Source organism: Telopea speciosissima, chromosome 8 (assembly GCF_018873765.1).
Source record: "Telopea speciosissima isolate NSW1024214 ecotype Mountain lineage chromosome 8, Tspe_v1, whole genome shotgun sequence".
Classification (NCBI taxonomy): domain Eukaryota; kingdom Viridiplantae; phylum Streptophyta; class Magnoliopsida; order Proteales; family Proteaceae; genus Telopea; species Telopea speciosissima.
In genome coordinates, this window is record NC_057923.1 from 12341636 (window position 1) to 12365485 (window position 23850).

General features: G+C 38.1%; 2 protein-coding genes across 2 annotated transcripts; one reads left to right on the top strand and one right to left on the bottom strand.

The window, feature by feature from the left end:
* Positions 1-7711: 7711 nt before the first annotated feature.
* LOC122638379 (ubiquitin-40S ribosomal protein S27a-like) lies at positions 7712-8256 on the bottom strand. Its single transcript, XM_043831308.1, has one exon. The coding sequence runs from the start codon at positions 8182-8184 to the stop codon at positions 7714-7716; it is 471 nt and encodes a 156-aa protein (XP_043687243.1). The 5' UTR covers positions 8185-8256; the 3' UTR covers positions 7712-7713.
* Positions 8257-14384: 6128 nt separating this feature from the next.
* LOC122638377 lies at positions 14385-19160 on the top strand. Its single transcript, XM_043831306.1, has 6 exons — positions 14385-14641; positions 14897-15010; positions 16610-16690; positions 18159-18331; positions 18476-18572; positions 18897-19160. Exons 1-6 carry the CDS (start codon positions 14417-14419, stop codon positions 19005-19007), a joined length of 801 nt encoding a protein of 266 aa, XP_043687241.1. The 5' UTR covers positions 14385-14416; the 3' UTR covers positions 19008-19160.
* Positions 19161-23850: the final 4690 nt, after the last annotated feature.

Here is a 23850-nt window from a genome sequence, read left to right on the forward strand (position 1 = left end):
CTGTGAACAAGGGAGAGGAAAGGAGGAAGAGAAAAAGAAGATACAAAAAAAGATTTTGACTCTTCTGATTGTGGGAAAATGAAATTGATCTTTTTATATGGTTTGTAAGACATTAACTAGGTACGATTATTATCCTTCTTATGTGTTTTTGTCTGCTAAATAAGTTGAAAGTCACTGAAGATCTCCAAAGAACAAATGTTGAATGAAGTGGGAGTTCAGAATGTTTTACAGTTCATAGTCAAATTACCATAACAACCCTGCTTCCTGGAATTATGAATTTGCTTCTCTCTTGGTGATACTTTACTGCAAGGATTAGTAGTGAAAAAACCCACAATTGTTCACATTTTCAGGGATTATTTCAATTTTCCTCAGATTGACTAAGGTGTAACCTTTCTATGGAAGCCAGTATGATCACAACACAGATTTTTAAACCCCAAATTCAAGTACTTGGGAACTTGCATCTGTCTAAGGTTGCAGAGATGCAGAATCTTATGTTGTTTTATTATTAACTCTCCCATCATTTATGTAAACCTTCTTTTCCTGTCACATATGGGTTTTAGCTCTTGTCCATTTCCTAGAGAAGATAGTGAAGAACTGATTCTCTCTTTCTCTGGGTTTCCCTTTCTTTTACTCTCTCTAGTGGGAGAATGTGAATGAAAATGAAGGTGCAGTAAGTTTGCCATACATGAGAGAAGTGGAAGTTTCTAGAAGAGCATTGGAGAAGGAAAGAACAGAGGCATCTTAGGATTTGTCTTTCCTGAGAGAGAATTAAATTGACCAAAACACCTCTCCCCACACTTTTTGTTCAAACACTTTTTTTCTGTTTGCATTTACACTCTTAATGCCAAACACCTACTCCCTCACCAGATTTTATATACTCAACTGTTACCATTCAATAATAATTACCCATGTGAAAGCATGTGAGCATGCATCTTCTCCTTTCACATTCCCCAAACACTCTTTCCACATTGTCTATGAAGAATCTTTAACTGCATATTAATACAATGAGGTATCTTGCAGGTATTAAAGCCCATCTTGGTATAGTACAATTACCAAAAAACAAGAACTATAGATGGTTCTATCTCTGTTGAACTCCTAACATTTGGAAAGCTCATAACACTCTGTGATGTCAAAAGAAAAATCTAAATAAATCAAGAGACTGAGATCCCTTTAAAGGAACATTTTAGTGTCCATGTCTCATTCTTTGAGGTATGGAACTAAGGGAGTCTTTCCTCTTTGGTGCATATATTAAAGGATGATGAAGGTGACCCAATGACTCATACACTCATTTTGATATATGTATATATATATATAGGGAGAGAGAGAGAGTCAAATGTGTGCTAAATTAGTCTTGGCATGTTAATCCCCACAGATGTTGGTTACCCTGTTGCTGCAATCTCATCCTCAGCTGGCTCAGTAACAACTCCCTTGTTTGACCTAATCCACTGCTTTAACTACTGTTTGAGAAGGGCTTTTCACATTAGAATAACTGAGCCCATCATGAAAGCCTACCTCGCGTCCAATGACCAAAATATAATCCTGGTTGGATAATAGTCGTGGAGAAATGCATATACCCTTTCACTAGAGTGTGAAACAGTCGGTTCGATCCGGTTTCAATTGATTTTTTGGTTTTTGTATACATTGGCTAGACTAAAACTGGACAGATAAAGTTCTTAGTTTGCAAAATCTAAACCGAAGCCGATAACTATCAATCTGGTCGGTTTCAGTTCATTATCGGTTTCTTTAGTGGTCTTTTATCAGTTCGGTCTCGTTTTTCATATATAAAAAGGAAAAATAAATAAATAAATCTTATAGTTTGATTTTTTTCCTTCAGTTTTGGTCCAAATGGTCGGTGTTGGTCATTTAAGTTCTAAAAATCAAAACCAATAATGACGAGTAAGGAATTCAATCGGTAGATTTTAGTTCGGTTCAATTGATTTCAATGGGTTCAATTGATCCAGTCTCATTGTAACACCCTTTCAGACTTTCAAACCAAAGGGGTTATCATTGAAGTTGAAATAATGAGCTGCTCTACATCTGAGACTCAGCCCGCATTTAGCTCATTAAGCTGCAAAGCTAATGAGCTAACCTGCTGCTCCCTTTCGTTAAAATTAAAATCTTCAAAAGTTTGATCCATGTATAACATAGAAGAGAGATAGTTCCATGCTACCATTGTGGGGAGGAATCTGCATGTCACACCAATGGGTGTCTTGAATAAAGAATCATTCATATAGGATTGATATTTTGAAAATGTGAGAAAATTTAAAAGAAAAAAATCACGTAAAAGGAAAACTACACACTGACGTCGTGATAATCTTTTTCCCAAATACACTAGTTTTGAGAAAAGATTCTGGGAGAGGGTACGTCTCTCTCATATGAAATAGTCTCACTGCCCTTTCTATGTAAGAAAGGGTTCTATCGCACTCATTAGTGTGCTCCTCAATACCATTTGCTCAGGGAACTCTCTCCCTTAAGTTTTATAGGTACAAATCTCCATCAATAAGACTGGCCCCAAGGGTGGATCTCTTCCTTTCTGCCAACAAAGCTTTGCAGTTGGCTATGAAAAGGAAGAGCACAGATAATTTTATATTCCAACACATTCTTGTGTGCATTGGTTGGCTTGAGAAATTTAAATCTTTTTAGGCGAATTGCAATGCAAATACCTCTTATTAGCCCGTTAGTGGGAGTAAACTAAAGCCTATGGTTAACTAAAGCCTATGGTATCATACAACAACAACAATAACAACCAAAAAAATAAAAAAAACTCAGCCTTATCCCAAAGCCTAAGGTATCATGTGACATTAAATTTCGAAAATCCCTTAATTCAAAGATAAAATTGGCTACCATTGCCCCATTTTGCGACGGCTTCATAAATTATCCATAATTTTTGAACCAATTGGTTAGATAAGGGCAATTCCAACTGGTTTGGTATATTCACATGACAAATTTCAAAACCTAATTCAATCAAATACCCTTCCTATATCTTGGCATGCATCCTTGTATGGTCCCACACTCTCCCATAGTTCTGAATATTCCAAGCACTATTTTTCTACCTTGACAGAAAGAGAAAAAGGATTCTCTATCTCCATAAAATTGGAAACCAAACCAAACCCCCCCCCCCTCCTCACACACTCCCATAGTTTTGAATTTTCAAAGCACTATTTTTCTACCTTGACAGAAAGAGAAAAAGGATTCTCTATGTCCACAAAATTGGAACCCCTCCCCCCCCTCGAATCGTTATCCTCTGCTGTCCCCTCACATGGGCACAAAATGACGATTTAACCACCCTGCCCGAACACACTGCCTGAGGGGTGGTTAAATCGTCATTTCGCACCCATGTGAGAGGACACTCTGCTGTCTGGGCAGCAGATAAAAATTCTCCCCTCCCCTCTCTAATCCACAATGTAGCAGGATTTTAGAGTTGTTTACAATAGATCACAATCTGGTTGTGTAGTTCCTGCACTAGAGCAGGGCCAAGGAGAATTTTTATTTCACTGGGGGCTGAACAGTAAAATCACGGAGTACTGTGTCCGGGCACAGGGCCCACAGAACCAGTAAGCGTTCTTTTCCCTTCAGAAAAATTGCACTAAAAATTTATAAAGTGAAATTGAAAATTTCAGAAACATCACAAAATTTCACAAGAAATTGTATTGATCTAAAAAGACATTATTTTACTGAAACATTACAAAATTTCAGAAAATTTTCAAATTACTAAAAGTGTTTTCAGAGAGAGAGAAAGAGAGAAAGAGTTAATTTCATAAAATGACAAGCAAAATTTCTGGAAAGTATTTCCTGTGGCCATAATACCTTGCAAGCTAAAATAGCAGCTAGCCACTATAAACTAAATGAAAAGATTCCACAAGCTTTTGTTTGTTCATTTTTCCGCAGGCTAGCCCCCACTTAATATGTAAGTATCTCAACCATAATGCAGCCATGGCTACTTCTGATAAGATAGCAGGTCTAGATGTAAATTAAAGTGTTCTCCTTTCAATAAAAGAATCTGACTTCTTAAGAAAGAGAATATGCATTCCAATCCCTGTAAGAAATGATTTTACCCAGGGAATTACTGCTCCAACTTCCATAGCCGGAGTTTCAAACAGCATCCTAAACTTGAGAAATTCAAGCTTCAAGCCGAAAATATCAATCACATAGTAGGCAATTAAAGCCCAGGGCAACATAAATTAACACCAACAACAACAGAAGTTCCAACTCCACTTTTTCCTCACAATAGAGGATAAAGAACAAAGGGTAATTCCAAAAGCAAGATGAGGGAATGGGAAGGGGAAAAGGATGAGCAGGCCGAGGCAATACCAAAATTATTAGTATTCACCCAACAACCACTACAAATGGTCTTAAGATGAGGAGTATGAGGAAATGGAAAAAGAAGAGACCATGACATCCATCATGGCAGACCATTACAATGGCTCATACATGGAAGATTTGACCACCCATAAATGTTACAAAAGTATAATTCATCGAAGTGCCACTAAGAAGGTTGCAAATTGTAGCTTCTGGTAGGCTTAGTTTCGGAGTAAGTGAAGACAAGGTTCGAGAACTCTGGTGAGATCTCGCCGAGTTTCTCGATTTTTCAAAATATCGAGTCGAGATCACATACGCATTCTAAAAGTGCATTTTCTCGGCGAGATCTCCGAGTTTCTCGGTTTGACATAGGAAAATGTCCATCTAGTTCCTTTACATGAGTGCCAGATCTCGAGATCTTGCTGGAAATTCTTGGTATACAGACACCTATCTATGCCAGGAACCAAGACAGACACTTATTTATGCCTAATATCATTTAAGTAAATGCTTCATTTACTTAAGATATTATTCATAAATAAGAAAATACCCCCCATTTGAATCCAATAAAAATAGTTAAAAAATCAAATTCCAAAAGGAAAAAAAATCAACCCCCAGTTCAAGAACAAAAACTGGATTTTCGGTGGTAGGTGCAATTTTCAACTTTCTAATGCTGGGGTTTTTCTCAAATCTAAAAATTCCATAAATCTTATTATGGTAAAACATTGCTAAAAACCAAAAGTGGTGTAAAATATTCATTTGTTTTGATGTCCAAAAAATTATTTCCATTCAGAGCGATTTTGACAGCATTCGTGCACACCGAATTAAGTTTGACCGGTACATAACTCTTTCAATATAAATCAGATTTTAGCAATCTTGGACTTGTTGGAAAGCTTTGTGGACTTGTTGGAAAGCTTTCAAAACAAAGCTTTCCAACAAGTCCAAGATTGCTAAAATCTGATTTATATTGAAAGAGTTATGTACCGGTCAAACTTAATTCGTGTGCACGAATGTCGTCAAAATCTAGTTGCGTTAGAAAGTTTGAAAATTGCACATACGCGAAAATCCAGCTTTTGTTCTTGAACGGGGTTGACTTTTTTTTCTTTTGGAATTTGATTTTTTAACTATTTTTATTGGATTCAAATAGGGGGTATTTGCTTATTTATGAATAATATCTTAAGTAAATGCAATATCATTTACTTAAATGATATTAGGCATAAATAAGTGTGTTTGTCCTGTGTCTGTCCTGCTTTCCTACTAACTGAAATTCCTATTTGGACTTAGTTTTTGCAAAATCTGATAGTGCCATTGTGTTTAAATGGCCTAAAATAGGCTGAATACCAAGTTTCAGACCCAAACTAGGTCTAAAACCCACCGAGATGAGGCTTCGAGTCGAGAAAAAAAAAAGTGCAACAACTCGGCGAGATCTCGACTCGACTCGGTTTTTCAAGGGTCCGAGTTGGCACCGAGACCCGAGTTTTCGAACCTTGAGTGAAGAAAGAGATACATCACAAACAAAATTTCACCAACACAGAATTCCTATCACTTCCACATACAGTATTCACAACACCATCTCAGGTCTTGCCCTGTAAAACCCTATACTTCTTTTCACAGATAGAATCTCACTATACTTCTATATGCCATATTCACAATATCTCAGGTCTTACCCGTTTGAACTCAAAATGGAAAAAGACAACATAATGACCCTAATTGATTCGGAGAGGACTAAAAAAATGTTCCTTCAACATACACCATCAATACAAATGGCAATTAGATCCGTCAACCCTGCTTCTATGTTAATAATATATACCACAAGGGGGGAGGGTGGGGAATCCTTCCCCAGGGCCAGAATGTTTATAAGCTTCAATCCCACAATTGGGATGGGGGGGGGTCCTTCCCCAGGGCAAGAATGGTTTTAAGCTTCAATCCCACAATTCTGTTAAAAAACAAATGACTGTGAATTGACTTATTCCAAACTCGTAAATCATCAAAAGCTTAAATGGCATCATAATCCAACCCGACCTATCTAGTCAAACCTTTCAATGAGAACTACTGTTTCACTCTCGAGATAATCGGCCGGCCCTAAATGGCATCGGTACCCAATTCATTATGGTTTAATAGCCAAGATATCAGGAGAATAGGCTCATTAATAAGATCTCAACCAGAATATCAAACTGGAATACACAAACTTTGAACCTAAGCAATTGAAGACAAACAGTAACAACAACTCAGTCTTATCCCAACTAAATGGGGCTGGCTACATGGATTCTTACACACAAAAAAAGGATTAATAATAAGAATAAAAGAAAGGGAGCACATCAACTACAAGTACAAATCAATCTAAAACAAACTAACTGGGGTTGGCTACGCTGATCCTTGCCCTCCATTCAGCTCTATTCGATGTCACACTAGAAACAATACCTAACTATGCATGTTTTTCCTCACCACTTCTCCTAGGATCATTTTAGGCTCCGAACTGATGCATCCGGCGGCCTCCGTTGAACATGTCCATAACACCTCAGGATAATTGAAGACAAACAGTATGCAATAGAAAGTTGTCAATAAAATGATTAGTGGTCTTCAGGAGGTAAGCATGGGAGTAATGAATTATAAAAGATTTTGGATCAGGAATTAACCGAAAATAGTTACGCCAGGAAGCCATCTTTGGCAACAAGTGACTCAAATCCAACCAACTCAACAACAAAACCACCACCTTCAATACTAAAATGTTATTGCTCAAGTAAATGAAGGCAGTTCTTAAACAAAATTATAAGTTAAACCTAAAACGAGCATATAAAGATAATTTCTACATTTACAAAGACAAGAAGCAATCCAAGAAGGAAGAGTATTACATGTTTCTCAAGAGTAGGACGCATCTCAATGTTAGAATCAAGAGTGAAACAATCAGTTGTCTCATTGACAATTATAATACAACATAACAATAAGAATAAGGAATCCGACATGATAACGCTGCAATACCTGATGGGGAGCAACACCATACATGCCACATTAATATAAACTAAGAAATGTTATCTGATCCATTCAACCACAGGTCCAGGTAAGAAGAATCAATGTTGTAGTCCTGAATTACAAGGGCCCGCACGAAATTTCACGAAAATATTTGACTCATTCATCAAATATTAAGAACTTATGAGCTCGGAAATAGACGAGATTGAAATCAATAAACAATGACTAAAAACATAAAATTTCCCAGTATTTCACACATCCAATTACGGACATAGTAATCAAAATCCTGAAATGAATAGTCTTTTAATCCATGGACTAACAAAATAAACCAAAAGTTCAGGTTCAGGTTCAAATAATCCTACCGAGTTTCCGAGTAAAAGAAATAAAACACTTTTCCCCTTTGCAATCCAAAGGTTAAGGTTCGACATATTCCTACCGATTAAAACACCTCTATTCGCCTCCAGCCTTCTGGTAAACGTAAGTCAATCCACACTTACCACAATAATGACGATCGAAGTGATTCGCCATAAATGTTCCGGCTCCGCACTCTTGATTAGGGCACTCCTTCCGCAGCTTCTGAACCTTTCCTGAATCATCAACCTTGTAGAACTGTAAAAGGGCGAGCTTCACCTTCTTCTTCTTATGTTTGATCTTTTTGGGCTTAGTGTAGGTCTTCTTCTTTCGCTTCTTGGCTCCTCCTCTGAGACGAAGAACCAGGTGAAGCGTCGACTCCTTCTGGATGTTATAATCAGCAAGGGTTCGGCCGTCTTCGAGCTGTTTCCCAGCAAAAATGAGGCGTTGTTGATCCGGTGGGATGCCTTCCTTGTCCTGAATCTTCGCCTTCACATTGTCGATGGTGTCTGAGGATTCGACCTCAAGTGTAATAGTCTTCCCCGTCAGGGTCTTCACAAAGATCTGCATAGTTGCAGAGCTTGAACGCCGAAAGAAGCAGAAACAGAACGAATACTCAAATGGAGGTCGCAAGAGTTCGCTAGGTTTTTATTAGGGTTGTTGTGAATTTTAGGGTTTGGACTGGGTTTTTCAGCACACGGTTTAGGCAAGGGCTAAGGTTGTGATTTTCTTTCTGGCTCATAGTTGGATAGGCCAGGTTGGGTTGAGGCCTTGGGTCCAATCAGTTCTATTCAGGTCCATTTCTCCTGGGGTCATTTTAAGTCTACTCATGGTTCTATTTAGTTCTTTCAATTTGAATCAAATCACTCCTCCTAATAAATCATAAATATACGGACCAATCGTGAGCCGCCACGTGTCCTGACACTAGAGGGAAGACCATCTCAAGCCCAGCTACCTTACGTCTCACTTGATTAGCCCGGAAGACAAAGGACCAACAAAGAAATCCAAGAACCAAGTCCAGGTACTACACGCAGGCTACTATCGTCAACGACAAGATATACATCATCTCATGGGTAGAGGGTACCATCTACCAGAAACACAGTTCCAGATGGACTCATGCACCAAGGACCTTATCCAACACACAAAGACGTATGAATGTCTATCTACCAGGAACATCCTCCCTACTGGGACTCTATCTCCCGTGGGAAAGCAACCAATCAAAAGAGGAATCCTACCAACTAGGAATGTCTACCTACTACAAGGGACTACTCATCATCAACTGGGACTTTCCACACCGCCACACTCCACTATAAATACGAAGGTACTCTACTCCATTACCCCATCTTGAATTCTAACTATTCATCTGTTTGCTCAGAGAGATCTAACTTAGGCATCGGAGAGTCCTAGTCCGGAACCACACCGGTTCTCTTTTGTCACCCAGGTCCTTTGGTAGATTACGGCACTCGAAGGGACCACCAGGCGATTTCTTGACGCAACACCTCCATATTGGAGCATTCAAGGCCTCTGTTGAACATGGTCATGCCAGCTTAAACGACTTTCTCGTTTCTTAACATGATTTGGAACGACTCCCAAATTAGCTTTAATATAATCATTCTTCATCTTATCTTTCTTAGTTTTGTCACACATCCATCTCAACATCTTCATTTCCTCTACACTGAGTTTATCTAATGATGCTTCTTAACTATCCAATATTTATGCATCATACATCATAGTTGATCATATGATTGTCCTATAAAATTTTTCTTTAAGTTTTAAAGAAATACGTCAATCACTCAACACTCCGGACACACCCCTCCATTTCAACCATCCTATTTTAATTCTTTATAAAACATCATTTTCTATATTACCTTCTTTATTTATCATTGAGCCCAACTACTTAAAAAATCACTTTGTGAAATCTCCGTTTCACCAATTTTTACCATTTCATTACCTGTCCTACTGTAACAAAAGTTGTACATTGTATACTATGTTTTCGTTCTACTGGTTTTTAAAGCTTTTGATTTCAAGGCTGATTTCCATAACTCCAATGTTGTGCTAATCCCTATTTTTGTTTCATCCACCAAAATAATATCATCAGCAAAAAATATACACCAAGGAACCTCATCTTAAATGTCTCTGGTTAATTAATCTATGATATATGCAAGCAAATAAAAGGGCTTAAAACTAATCATTGATGCAACCCACTTGTAATTGATTCACTACCTTGACCCCCCCCTCCTCCACAATTCTTAGATTAGTCGCTACAGCATCTGTAGACACTGAAATTGCCACCACCACTGGCGATGATGACAGCAGGACACAGATGGAAGATATCGTACCCATAACCCTTAAAAAGCCCAAGAAAAAAGCCAAATAGGCCCAAACAGACCCAAAAAAAAGCCCAAAGAAACCCATTTGGAGCCCAAAAGTACTTGGTGATGTCACACCTTAAGCACGGCGCCGTGTGGATTACCACAGCGTCGTGAAAGGCCTTCCACGGTGCCCTGAAAGTCCTTCCACTGTGGAAAAGGGCAAACATCATCTTGGTGACATCATCCACGGCGCTATGGAGGTCTTTCACGACGCCATGAGCGACCACCACGGTGCCGTGATTGGTGGGGTACCCCTATAAATAGGGAGGTCCCCCTCCCTCATTTTCATGGAGAAATAGGGTGAAGGAGAGGGTCCTAGTCCGTTTTCTTAGCTCTTTTACCTTCTCTTGAACCATTTTTGAGTGATTTTGAATAGGGGTGTCAATAAAGCCCGGCTGGCCGAACCCGCCCGAACTCCGCCTGAGCGGCCCGGCCCGACCCGATTTTTTGACCCCGAGGGCGGGTTTGGGTTTAGTTATAGTCGACACTGGCAGGGTCGGGTCGGGTCGGGTTTAGATCCTCGGCTAGCTGCCCGGCCCGACCCGACCCACCCTATATTAATTATAGGTATATAATATTATATATATATATATATATATATATATATATATATATATATATATATATATATATATATATTATATACTTAATATAAGTATTTTCTTGACAAAAAAAAAAAAGAGAATTGTACAGAGATAACTACTAGCTTTGTCATCATCATGAAGTGGGAACCCATAAAAAGAGTAGATCATCTACTATTTTGATCGGACCATAAAAAGAGTCACCGACATGATTGTTATTTAGTTGTAGCCCCTATAAGCTTCCAGGCCTATTGAGGGGACACGATAAACTAGAGAGAGAGTTTATACACACGCCATTTTTTTCAACATATTTATTAGTTGTCCCATAGGTTGAGATCCTATGTTACAAAAACATGGTCTAATGAGACACGTGGACGGTGCCATAAATCAAGACCAACCCGCCGGCCCGACCCGCGGCGGGTCGGGTCAGGGTCGTGGTTAAGGCCTCTAGGGTCGGGTCAGGGTTTAGGCAGGCCCGGCCCAACCCGACCCATTGACACCCCTAATTTTGAACAGTTTTCTTAAGCTATGGGTAGATCTGTCGATTACCCCATTTGGGAAACGAGTGCTCCCCTTCCAGTCAAGCTGTTATTCCATTCGCATACGGGTAACAAAAATTCTCTTTTACAGTCGTTATTCTGTTCGTGTGCGGATAACAAAAAACATCCTCAGTAAGCCGTCATTCTGTCCGAAGAACCGGTGACGATTCATCCATCAGTCTCCATCTGAGTCAGGGGACCACCAACAGTCAAGGAATTTTCGTATAAAGGTATAATTGTTAGAATAGTTTGATCCAAATAGGGACAAAACCATAAAACTTAGGATTTCCATAGGACGTTCAATAACATAATCAAACAAATACTAGAGAATCAGAGATAGAACCACTAACATTGTTTCGAATCCATAGTGATGATAATCGCAGCAGAAAATAATGACCAAAGATCTAGGTGCTTCCCCTCTGTGCCTAAAGATAACTGGCTTAATGAGAATGCCGTATGCACAGGGATGATGAACACTGAATATCTCCCTCTCTTTTCAGAATGCATTCCTCGACAAAGATTGAGAATAATTGTTGTGATGGGTAGAGAGGGAACCTAGCTCTCTTTATATAGTAATTCCTATAAGGCCTCTCTCATCATAGTCCTAGTAGGAATCTATTTGCCCACACCAAAGCCAATCCACATAGGACTCCTAATCCAACCCAATGACCCTCTTTATTAGACCAAAACCCTAATTAGCCTGGTTTAAGGATTTAATTATATTCAATAAAATTATATTATGAATAAGATTCTAACAATAATCGCTACATTTTTATCGTTACAATGTAGTCCTTTGTGATTTCCGTTTTAATATGCACAATGTAAATAGAATGCATGTTGTATAGTCATTTTATGTGTACACCATAAAGAGAGAATATTCAACATCTAGCATCTATAATAGAAAATCGATTTTTATCGGGTAAGATGGGGTGCTGACACCTTCCCATAGACTCCTAAGCTCTTCACAATTTTATTGGAACTTCATCAATTCATCTGGGTCTAGTGCCTTGCCTACAGTCATCTTCCTTAAAGCTTCTTTTACTTCACACACCTTAATATTTCGTACATATCTATGGTATGGAGTGTCATTCAGTCTCTGAGACACTATGACTTGAATTTTCTTCATTTAGTAGGCTATAGAAATAGTCTTTACTCCACTCCTTATTGTCCACATCCCTTATCAGTAATTTACTACCTTTATTTTTAGGGCATGAGATCATTGGTTGGTCACACGGTCCCTACAACAGCATTTGGGCCAGTGGGAGAGCACGCTTGGGTATCTACCCAGGGGGTAGGGGCATCATTTCATGACGCCCTGTGAGAGGGCGTAGAGGGCACCACCAAGCAGGGATATTTTTCCCTTATTTTTAATACATCTAATATGGTCAAGATCTCTACTCTTCATGTCCCTCGTTTTAGTTATCTTATAGATAATTTTTTCCTCTTCATTTATTCTCAGATTGTTATAAAGATTTTATATTTCTTTGCCTTTTTCCACAATTTTCTTAGTTTCATTTTTGGTAAATTTATACATTTTAAATCATCTACCTCTTTAGTCCTTTGCAATGTTTTTAAAACTAGTTTTCTTACTCTTAATGGTTGTTCGAACCTCATCATCCTACCACCAAGTTTCCTTAGAGGAACGATGTTTTCCTTTTGATTCTCTTAGGATATTTTCAACAACCTTCTTTATACAAGTAGTCATCTAATTCCACATCGTATTACTCTTTCATAATCTCACTTTCTTTGGTTGAACATTTTATTAATAAATTATTTCAAGGTATCTATTTTCAAGTTTTGCCACCTTATACAAGATAAGGCTATAGATAAAGTATCAAGATATAAGTTAGTATAACCATTGATATAATATATTTAATATACACATAATAAAGGACTAGGTTATCCCTTGAACGCAACTTTCAAATTGGTGGAAGAGGGTATTGTGCAATGGACCCAGATCCTCTCCAGCGCGCCAATCCCTCTAGCGTATATCCGATCACACACCCTGAGTTCCTCCAACCGTCGGATACTCACTGGAGAGGATTTCTTTCTATTGTGCAATAGCAGGGGATATGTTCGGCCATTCACAAATAACAAAACATGTTTTAGGACTTTAGAATGGTGATTGAGTCTGTGAGCCATTCCCAAATGGTGAAGAAAAACTTTCTCCTAATTCTAATATCACAAATCAAGTAAATAGATGTTGAGTTGAGTATAGGTTATTTATTTCTTCAGCGAACTTACAAAACCATCCATGGTGCTGATCAATATTAAATCTGGGATTGGAATTGGGTCGGGTTAACGATGAACATACCTTGAATCCGCACCGACAATTATAATCTTTATGCGAGTTGCAGTTCCCGACTCTCCGCATCACATGATTGTCTTATCTCGCGTTTTAGATTGGTGTCGTAAGAAAATCAAGGTGATTTGATTCCGATCTGACGTAAGATGATCGTAAATCACATTGTAAATAGAGAAGATCAGACGGTTTTGAATTAAATGGCATCGATTCGTATTCGTCTCTCATGTGAAGCTACGATGGCCACAAACATGAAACTCTGAACGCCACGTGGAAGAATTCACGGCTCTTAGCAGACAAGAACAGGAGAGATTCCCTTGCGCGCGAAAGGAAATATCTGTTTCACTGGCACCAGGTAGCGATACGTGTCAGATTCTTCTCCAGAAATCGGAGAGCCGCAAAATTAGAATGTTTAGTTTGGTGGCTCTTCTACAAAAACGGGATAATGCAAGAACCTTTTTTACCAGTTTACCGAAAATGTCACTCTTTTAAGATACAATTACATCTATGGATATTAGGTTCTCAGTTAGCTCCCAAAATCTAGAATCCAAACCACGTCTCGACCAGAGTCCTCCCAAACCGCAATGGTCTGATTAGGGTTTGAGGAATTGGGATTGATCGGATCGACGAAGCAGTAGTCAGTCAACGAAGAGTTGTTCGCTCAGGATTAGGATCGGTTGTGGCTGATCATGATTCCGAACTCTTAAACCAAGAGTGACAGTCCAGTGGAACAGTTTATTTATAAAGACCTGATTAGTTTTTGGTCTTAGACGGTCGGACCTTCTGGCTGGACCAATTTTAGCAGGTTCGTGGTCAGCTTTTACCGGATGGCCCCGGTTGAGGGTTTAGTTGAAATGGTAGGGCTAATTAAGTAAATTCAAATATTTACAACAAATAATGGCGCGTTATGACGGATGTAGCGTAGCGGACGGCTTACATAAACGTATAAAAGTTGCAGTGGATTTCGAAGTTTTGAGAAAAAGGAAGTAAAGAGTTTAGAAAGCAAATATGCAATCGTTGAACCTAAAGGTTTTCACAGAGCTGAACGTAACGACAAGGTCTTGGCCTCGTCGACGAGTAAGAGATGCAAGAGGGAATTTATGTAAGATCGTGGCTTGCAACTCGGATAATAATGGAGCTGCTAGAGAGAATCGGACCTCTGCCTCCTCAGTTTATCGTACCCAAACTTATGCTCTTTTGAAGCAGCAGATGGAAGTTGCGGCCAAATCCGAGGTGGGTATATGGGAATTGCTTTGATTTCCTTTATCTATGGTGCTGGGTTTTGATGGTTTCAATTTCTTCCCCTCTCCATGCCCCACTCCCCTTTAATTTATTTACTTTAATACTTATGGATTTCTTGAGGTGCTTCGGATTTAATTGCAATTTTTTCTGGTTAGAAAACTGACAAGATTTCCTTCGTACTTAGAATTCCGACATGTTGAGAAAACTTTTATGGTTTAAGTGTTATCAAGTTTGTGGACATTGCAGGATTACAAGGAAGCGGCCAGAATTAGGGATTCATTGAGGTCATTTGAAGAAGAAGAGCCCGTTTTGCGCCTTAGAAGATTGATGAAAGAGGCAATCGCTGATGAGAGGTTTGAGGTACAGGGATAATTTCATCTCTTTTGGAAGGTCAAGTTTGAGTCTTGTTTGCATCAGAAACATAAAATGAATTGGATCAAACTAAAACTACGGAGGCTAGGAATTAGGAAGACCTTATTTGCTAGCAACATTCAGGGTTCAACAACAGCTTTATGCACCCAGTATTTGTGCACTCGAATGATTGGAGTACGGTGAACCACAGAAACTTGCGCAGTCTTGGAATGCAAGAAAATAGAATATTAAGTACTGAAAGACACACTAATAGCAGGAGAAGGGTTAGGGGAAACTGCCCTTTGACCTTGTTGTATTCAAATTCAGCACAGTCCTTGGGCATTTCTGGATAGATTTCTCTCAATAGGCAGTATTGCAGTCTCCACAGCTTTGTTCATCAAATAACCCTGAACATGAGAAGAGGGAGAGAAAAATGGGATAGAAAGAGTCATCATTCCTCTATGTATGATGAGCAATGATAAAAATTACTTAGTCCGTTGGTCATTTTATGCAAGGGGTTCATCTCCTGGGGAAAGAAGAAAATTCTTATGGAGAGACGTCTCTCTAGAAAAGCTTATCCACTCATGTCTTGAAAGAAATCAATAGTCAATACCCTTTGAAACAAGGGGGAAAAAGAAAAACGCTAAAATGATGAAGGGGTGATGTTCTCTGCACCGCATTGCCTGCAGGCCCCGTCCAGACACATGGGGTGGTAATTTCAGCCATTCAGGGGGTTCATTTTGGCCACCCCCATGTGTCTGGGCACAGCTTGCACCCCCGGTGCAGAGAACATTTTCCCAATGATGAATGATCTTCATCCTCCAAGATTGAAGCTAAAAGTTTTCCCTGGCCTTTATTTCATGGAGGCCTCTATTGTTTTTATTCTTTTGTTGTTCTTGTTTTATTTTGTGCATTACGGACAGCACGTTAACCTTTCCACTTATATCTTGAAAGTAATCAATAGTCAATATCCTTGTGAGGAATGACAGTGGTCTCTTCTTATATCACGTTGTTGTTGCATATTCTGATTTAAGTAGCATAAGCCATGATAATCTCTGATAACAAAGATCAGTGTCTTCAATTTGAATAAGATCAGATTCTGTCTGCAATACGGGAATTAGCTGCTTTATATCCATCCCCAATCTTTCCCCTAGGACCAAAGAAATACTAACTCCCTGCAGCTTGTGAAGTTTGAAGAGGTATGACAATTACCTCATCGTGTTTGAACTTAAAATGCTGATCAAACTTACATTTACCTTAGTCAGTGTTCAGAAAATCCTAGTATTACTGGAGTTTGTACACTGCAGATACTAAAACGCACTATATTGTGTGAAGGCTTATGCTTCTAATGAATGAATTTTCATATTCACATTTTGTGCACTAGATAAAAATGGGTCTTAGAAGAGCTTTTGGTTGTTTTGGATGTCTAGGTCATTTTTAGCAGGGACATGACTATAATATTTTCCATCACTTTTAGTCTCTGGCTCTTGACTCCTTGGAATTGTTTTGCTCTGAAATCTAACTGATGTTATTCTCTGAAATACAGTCAGAAACTGTCACGCATACTGACTTCTCTATGTTTCTATTGCCTTGTGTATTATCTTCCAGGATGCTGCTAGATACCGCAATGAAATAAAGTCAGTCTCTCCTCATTCACTCCTTAAATGTTCAAGTGATGCAACCACCCTGGTAAGATAACCATCTAATTCTTACAGCAAAATTTTCTTTGGGACTTGTAAGCTTGATTTCCATTAGTCAAAGTTTTGATTTATATGTAAAAAGAACTGCTACATCTATGTGTTTTGCAATCTGATCTGCTTAAGTCTATAAGTTCCAATAAATGATTTCCTTTCTTGGTACGCAATATATTGGATTCCCTATTTGTACTGTAGGAAATTGATACCTATTTGTAATTGACCTTTATTCATTCTTGAACACCCAATTACATTTCTGTACAGAAAATTGTAAATGCTTTAGCAACAACTTCAATTGCCCACTACCAATCTTCAGGCTTTGGACTGGAATGCAGTGCCAAAGCTCCTTTCAGGAATTATATCTTTTTAGCTAGTTAAAACCTTCCTCATATATATTATGCTATATATAGTGGATTGATGAAGCAGGATTTCTGTTTGGCATCCCTATTAGTAGGGTTATTGTTGGACGATAACATGAAATCATATATTTTCACCCAAAGTTTCAAGCAATATAATTTATTTTCCCTCATTTTTTAACAAACACGTCGCTTAACAAGTACTCATTTTGCTTTGTTTTCCTTATAAAATTTGAATTTTTAAAGTAAAAGACGTTGGTGAACTGCTGATTGAGTCACCCAGTTTACACCTAAAGGTCCACAAGTTTAAGTTACAGGACAGTGGGTACCAATCCTTATTACTCTCAACTTTAGTGGGTTTGGGAGGGTGGGGCATTGAGTGTTCAATATTCTCAACCATGGGGTGGTTACAAAATAAGCATGTGTTTCTTCATCTCCCCCCCCCCCCCCCCCCAAGACACACACACACACAAAAAAAAAAAAAGTTGTTTCTCCACAGAATTGGGATTCACTGAATAGATGTGTAAAGGCAGCCAGGGATACCCTCACACTGACATGTCTATAGAGGTACATGATAATGCTTTGATGTATAATTATTCTGTTCTATTTAAGGTTGCATTTAGATACATGTTAGAATATATATATATATAGGTATTTCATATTCAGATACATGGAATATATGTATGTAATTCATAAAATTTAAAAAACAAATGTTACAAAATTTTCCTGATAATTTTGTTATCCTTTCATGCAACATGTCTAAAAGATATAACAGTTATTTTTCGTATATTGCATAAATTATTTGCAGAGATGAGTTAGACATCCAAAAGGTGATTCGGTGTTTTATGTTTTTACCTATATTTGGAGTACTGGACGAGAAGTATCAAGTCTTATCTCCATTGCAAATGAAGTTTTTATAGATAATAGCAAATACCCAAAAATTAAGTTCTTTAGGTGTGGATGGCGGTATTTATTCGTCAAGTAGGAATGTGGATCATTCTTTACATATGACATGAATCCATAAAATAATTCAGTTGTCTGGTCCCAATGCTTTTCTCTAAGTAATAATTTAATTGCTTCAACATTTTTCCCCTATTGGTGTTTCAGGGGATCAGGGTCCAGGTCAGGAGTGTGTACATTGAGGGTCGGAGCCAACCTGCAAAAGAGCAGTACTTCTTTGCGTATAGGATCAGAATTACTAATAATTCAGATCGCCCTGTTCAACTTCTTAGGAGGCATTGGATCATCACTGATGACAATGGGAAAGTTGAGCATGTCTGGTTGGTTCCATCATTCATTCTTATTATTATATTTATAAATACTGTTCCTGATCTTCTTGTCAGATTATTATCCTTTTATTGCATCATATTCTTTCATTGGCATGTTACGCAAAATGTTTTTAACTTGAAATTTCTTTCTGGCAGGGGAATTGGAGTTATAGGAGAACAACCAGTTATTCTTCCTCAGACTGGATTTGAGTACTCCTCTGCATGTCCATTAAATACTCCTAATGGGAGAATGGTAAGATGGGAATTTCTGCATGTTTCAATATAAAATATTGATCACCAAGTAGTTTGGTTCTTTAATGATCTTTGCAGAGAACAAGAATGAACTGTTGCTTTTCATAATTTTTAAGTCTCTAAGATTGGCATATTTTTCTTATTCTTGATATATGGTCATCAATGAGTCTTGTAATGAAATTTTCAGTTTATTGCTGTGCGGCTTTTTGTTAAAATTATCATACTTAAAATTTCTCTGAAAACTTGTCAAAATAAGCACATACTATGGACCAGCAGATTGTCTGTGAAAAATGTCATTGATTTATATAGTTTCATTACAATACAGGAAGGAGATTTTGAGATGAAGAACGTGGACAAAGTGGGCTCTTCATCGTTCAATGTAGCTATTGCTTCTTTTTCCCTCTCTATGATTGGAGATGACACTGATATAATTTGAAGCTATATTGTAAAGCGCACACAGGATTTTGGAGACTTTGTAGGAAAGGCAAACCTTAACACGCATTAGGTTATTACCTGAAGAGTAGTGGAAAACCAGATTGTAATACAACCATAGGGTACATATTGTATGTTTTCATGGCATTCTAAATCATAGACTTGGGAGGCTTTTAAGTCTCTCCCTTTTGTATCTGTATGGAATTCTGCATTTGATTGTGTAACTCCTTTGTGACCGATTCACTCTTGAGTCTAGTTGAATGTTGCTCTCTGGTATGAACATTTGATGTTGTAGGTGGTAGACTTGCTCCAACCTTGTCAGTCAAAGGTGATGGGAGTGGGGAAAACATACAGCTGCCATGCTGAAGGGCATTGTTAACCTCACAGCATCTGTTATGCAGGTCGCTCACTGCTCTATACACATGGGATCCTTTGGCATTGGGAACCCTCTAAAGTATGGGGATGGAAAATTAAAATTATTTTTCTGATAGGTGATTTTGCTGCAAGGCTGAGGAGGCTTAAAGAATCTGTGAGGTTAGCATTTTGTATCCTAAATTATATTACAAGGGAGCTCACCCGACAAATGTACTTGATGGATAAATTTAGTTTTGCTAACATGGGAAAACTGGGGTGGGGGCATGAAGCGCACCACAGCTCACCAACTGTGCTAAGCAGCTGTTGTTGAGTTTGAAAATTTTCACTTGAGTAGGTTTTTGTATCAAGGCAATTTCATTTCTTTATGGGGATCTTGTTTTATTTCATTTATAGGCAAGCAGGTTTTGGGATATGTTTTGAATTGATCGAGTGGAGGACATTGTGTTTGCCCAAGTAAAGTTACATGCTCGACACGGACCTGGGAGCCTCAAACCCTTTTCAAGCTTTTTAAGCCCTCTTAAAACTTTTCTGGGCCGTTCCAAGGAATGCAGAAAATGAACATGTACGTATATGGAGCTCAGTTCCTACAGGCCCATGGTAGGAAGATTTTCTGCCATGTGGAAGACGAGGTGGGACCTAAATCTTGAAGACAAGTAGACTCTTAGGTCCCCTACTCACATATCAAGTTTCAGTCCTCTCTGTGTCTAGCATGTGGCAAACACAGAGCTTTGGAAATCTAGGGAAATGGGTGAGTGCAAATTGCATGGTAGTAGTTGGAGTACAACAAGCATGCATGAATATACATGGGATGCATGCCAATATGTCGTAAGTATTTGCTTAAATTAAGATCACAAATTTGACATATGGCTAATCCAGATCATCCCTATCCATCAATGATGTGTCTCAATAATAGGAAACATGTGGTAAATTTGGGTGGAGTACAAAAATTTTTTCTTTTAAAAAAGGACTGAGTTTCCTTTCACCCATGTTGAAGAGAGAACCACTTAAACAATAACATCTTGGATTGGATTAAGGAAGGGTAGTTTCGACTATGTATAATAGGGGGCTGAAGTTTAATGACGAAATTTACTGGCCAAGAGTCCAATCTTAGGATTACATCACCTGACCGTTTGTTTGATGGGGAAGATGGAAGGGGGGATGTTGTGGGTCTAGGTCCTATAGTGTAGTGGGTTGGGGAATAAGGGTGAGATTTTTACTTTCCCCTGAACAGTAACCAAAGTCCTTTGTATTTTGTGGGACTTTGGATAGCATAGGGGTGGGATTTTTAAATGTTATGTCAACAGATAAAGCATTTACTGTTGTTCCCTGAACTTTTATAAGTTCACCACCACAGGTTAAACAAAAGATTGGGGTGGGATTTTGAAGTGCCAAATCCACATTTTTCCACCCCAAATCTCCCACCCCACCTAAGTCCCTGTCAAACAAACGAGGCAAAATTTTGATGAACGTGGTGTCGGCAAACTTTCTCCTAAAAAAAAGAAGGTATTTGTAGGTTTTTCTTTTTGGGGTTCTTGGGGGAGTAGGTAATATTATGTTTTTTGAAACCATGGTTCCAAATATTAGTATTGGATGGACCGTATCAGATTATCAGTGGAATATTACTTAGTAAGGGTAAATTTTGTTCCAAAAATAAAATTTAAGAGTGGGATAAGCAAACCGACATGAGGTCATTTCAAAGGGGAGCAGAAAGAGATTTACACAACGGGCACTAGTTTGCGGTATGCAGGTGGTGTGTCCAGTCTTTTCTCTTAAATTATTTATTAAAAATGAGAGTAGAACCATCCGATATGATCAGTACATATTGGTATCGATATCTGTATCGATCTTGGCTGATGTCGATATTTAAAATCATATTTTAATCTAAGGGTGTCAGTCGGTACAATATCGGTAATCTGGTTGATTTTGGTACGATACAGAAGATAGAAACCAGGTATTGAAACCGTACCGTACTGGAAACAATATATTTCCAATACTGATATTGTACCGACTTGGTATGGTATGTATTCCGTATAAAAAAATGGTTTTTATTCGGTATTACCTTCATCAACCGGCCAATGTGACTTGTTTCTACTGGATTTGTTCCTGATCCTTGCAACTTGGAGAATGCTGTACTCTATTGTATGAGGAATCACGAGTTTTAGCCTTGAAAGCAGCTGCTATGCCACCGTTACCTATAGCTACCGGTGCCGAGAACGATGGTGGCCAACATGTGCTTCTTCAGTTTCACTATTTTCATGTGGCTCATCCCATCAATAGGTTATGACATGTGGCTAACACCTTGGCACGGAAGGCTGTGTCTATAGAGTGAATGACACAATGGCCATTGTCCACTACGTGGATTGTCGATCTGTGTAAGAAAGACATCACGTCCATCACTCGTTCTTATGAATTGATACCCATTTACTAAAATAAAAAAAAAAAACAGGTTATGACATTAAATGCTCATAATTTGCTTGGAGCAGTTATACATTTGAATTCCAATCAAACCATGCATGTAGCCAACAGTTATTTCTCTGAAGCATCCCCAACTCCTCACACTCCTCACACTCGTGGTAACATAATTTCAACAGTTATGATATCGTATAAAGTTTAATTCCAAAAATCTTAAATTTAAAAAAAAAATAAAAAAATACTATGATGAAACTAAATGTACAAGACATTAGAGAAGTAGTGGTGGTTTTGGCTTGCCCTTTTGTGTGAGTTCCCTCTTATTAAGGAGGAACTACCTAATAATGTGTCCATCATGAAAAGAAGTTTGTAGATTAGCCTTGGATCTCTGCAACAAACCTGGAACCCTCAACCACTATACAAAACAAACTTAACCCACTCCTCTTGCACTATACATTTTCCCTTTTCCTTCCTTGTTTCCTCCTTACTCCTGATGTGCTACCTCGCTATCTAGGACCTAAGTTGTATCTGGTGAATCTCACCAACTCTCAATCAACAAATGAAAGGTACTCTCTCTCTTTCTCTCTCTCAAAGAGCTTTTGTACAAACTATGAATATAATCTCCCTTAGTATTTGTTGTTAAGGGCTACAGTTTCTGCTTTTCCAAAAATGGATCCAGTTTTGAAAGATCATGTCCTTAATTGGGTCAGTCTTGGGTCCATTAAATCTTGCAGATTAGCCCTACTACCCTACAAATAGGATAGCCTGGATTTCTAATTCCTTACAAAGCTCCCAAACATGCTTTCAATTTAGGACCCACACACATTTTTATTTTATTCTCTCCTCTTTTTCTTTTTGACCTATTGACCTATATAGTACCTTCTTCTCTATCTTTGGTGTAGGGTTTTAAAAGTTGGAATTGGCCTCCGAATCCGGTCCAGCCGATTCTGATCTAAAATATGTCGGAACCGATTGAGATCAGGTGGAACCCTAGAAAAATTGTACAGAGAAGTCGATTCAAAGTGACGGCTTGAATTGGGATCAGACTCGATCAATTCCAATTCAAATAATTCGATATCCACCCAATTCGATTCTTTTTTTTCTCTAAAATAAAAAAACCAAAAACCCTGATTTGGTCTGAAGAGGGTTACCCATTGGTGTTGAGGACATGAGTTCCCTTGCTCTCATGCCATTTATGACCATTTAGTGGTCCATTGTCTTCAATATGTTTATTATTATGTATGGATGACCTTTTATTTGTGTTCTTAAATTTTTCTTATTTTCTTATCTTCATGTTCTCTTCTGGTCTATAATAGAAGAATACAGCCTTAATAAGAGTTTAACTTCCACAATCATATTTTTAGGGGTTAGAAGGACAAGATCTACAAATAATGATGCAAATATACCATTATTTTACTCAAGGCCTTCTTTGTTTTTGCCCTAAAATTTTTCCTACAAATAATATTTTACATAAAAATTTTAGGATTGAGTTTCCCTCCATCCACGGTGAATGGGATCACATTCACCAAGGGGCGGGAGAGGGTGGAAATGGTTATCGAAAAGGTATTTTGTAATATACTAAAACCCTAGGATGGTGAGTGAACCGTCCTCTATGGTTGAAGTAAAATTTTGTCCAAAATTTTACTTCAAGTATATTTTTAATATTTATCAATATGATTTATTGCATTATTAGTCAAAACAAACAGTGAGAAATCTTATTATAAGAAGTTAAAAAAAAAATTCCGCCCATTTATATAGAAACAAACAGAGTAAAATGAGTTAAGAAAGACCAATGTGGGCATAAGCTATGCGCTATAAATTTATGAATAATTGGATCCACTAAGATCTAAACAAACATATATGACTCGAGATGCCTATCTAACGGGTTGATAGCTCGATCTATGTGTACATCAGTGGTCCTTACCACTAAATATAATTAAAGAACCATTATCTTAATTTCTTAGTCTTTCATTGGAAGATGGTGCTTCATATGAAATCCAAATATAAGAGAAAGAGCAATGATGGTTGTTTTGCTATATAGAATTTAAATTAATTGAGTGTCG

Bases quoted from the DNA above. Each gene is read 5' to 3' on its own strand.
- LOC122638379 (XM_043831308.1), bottom strand. From the start codon at position 8,184: ATGCAGATCTTTGTGAAGACCCTGACGGGGAAGACTATTACACTTGAG.
- LOC122638377 (XM_043831306.1), top strand. From the start codon at position 14,417: ATGCAATCGTTGAACCTAAAGGTTTTCACAGAGCTGAACGTAACGACA. The intron at 14,642-14,896 runs GTGGGTATATGG...TGGACATTGCAG, and splicing joins AAGTTGCGGCCAAATCCGAG to GATTACAAGGAAGCGGCCAG. The intron at 18,573-18,896 runs GTAAGATGGGAA...ATTACAATACAG, and splicing joins ATACTCCTAATGGGAGAATG to GAAGGAGATTTTGAGATGAA.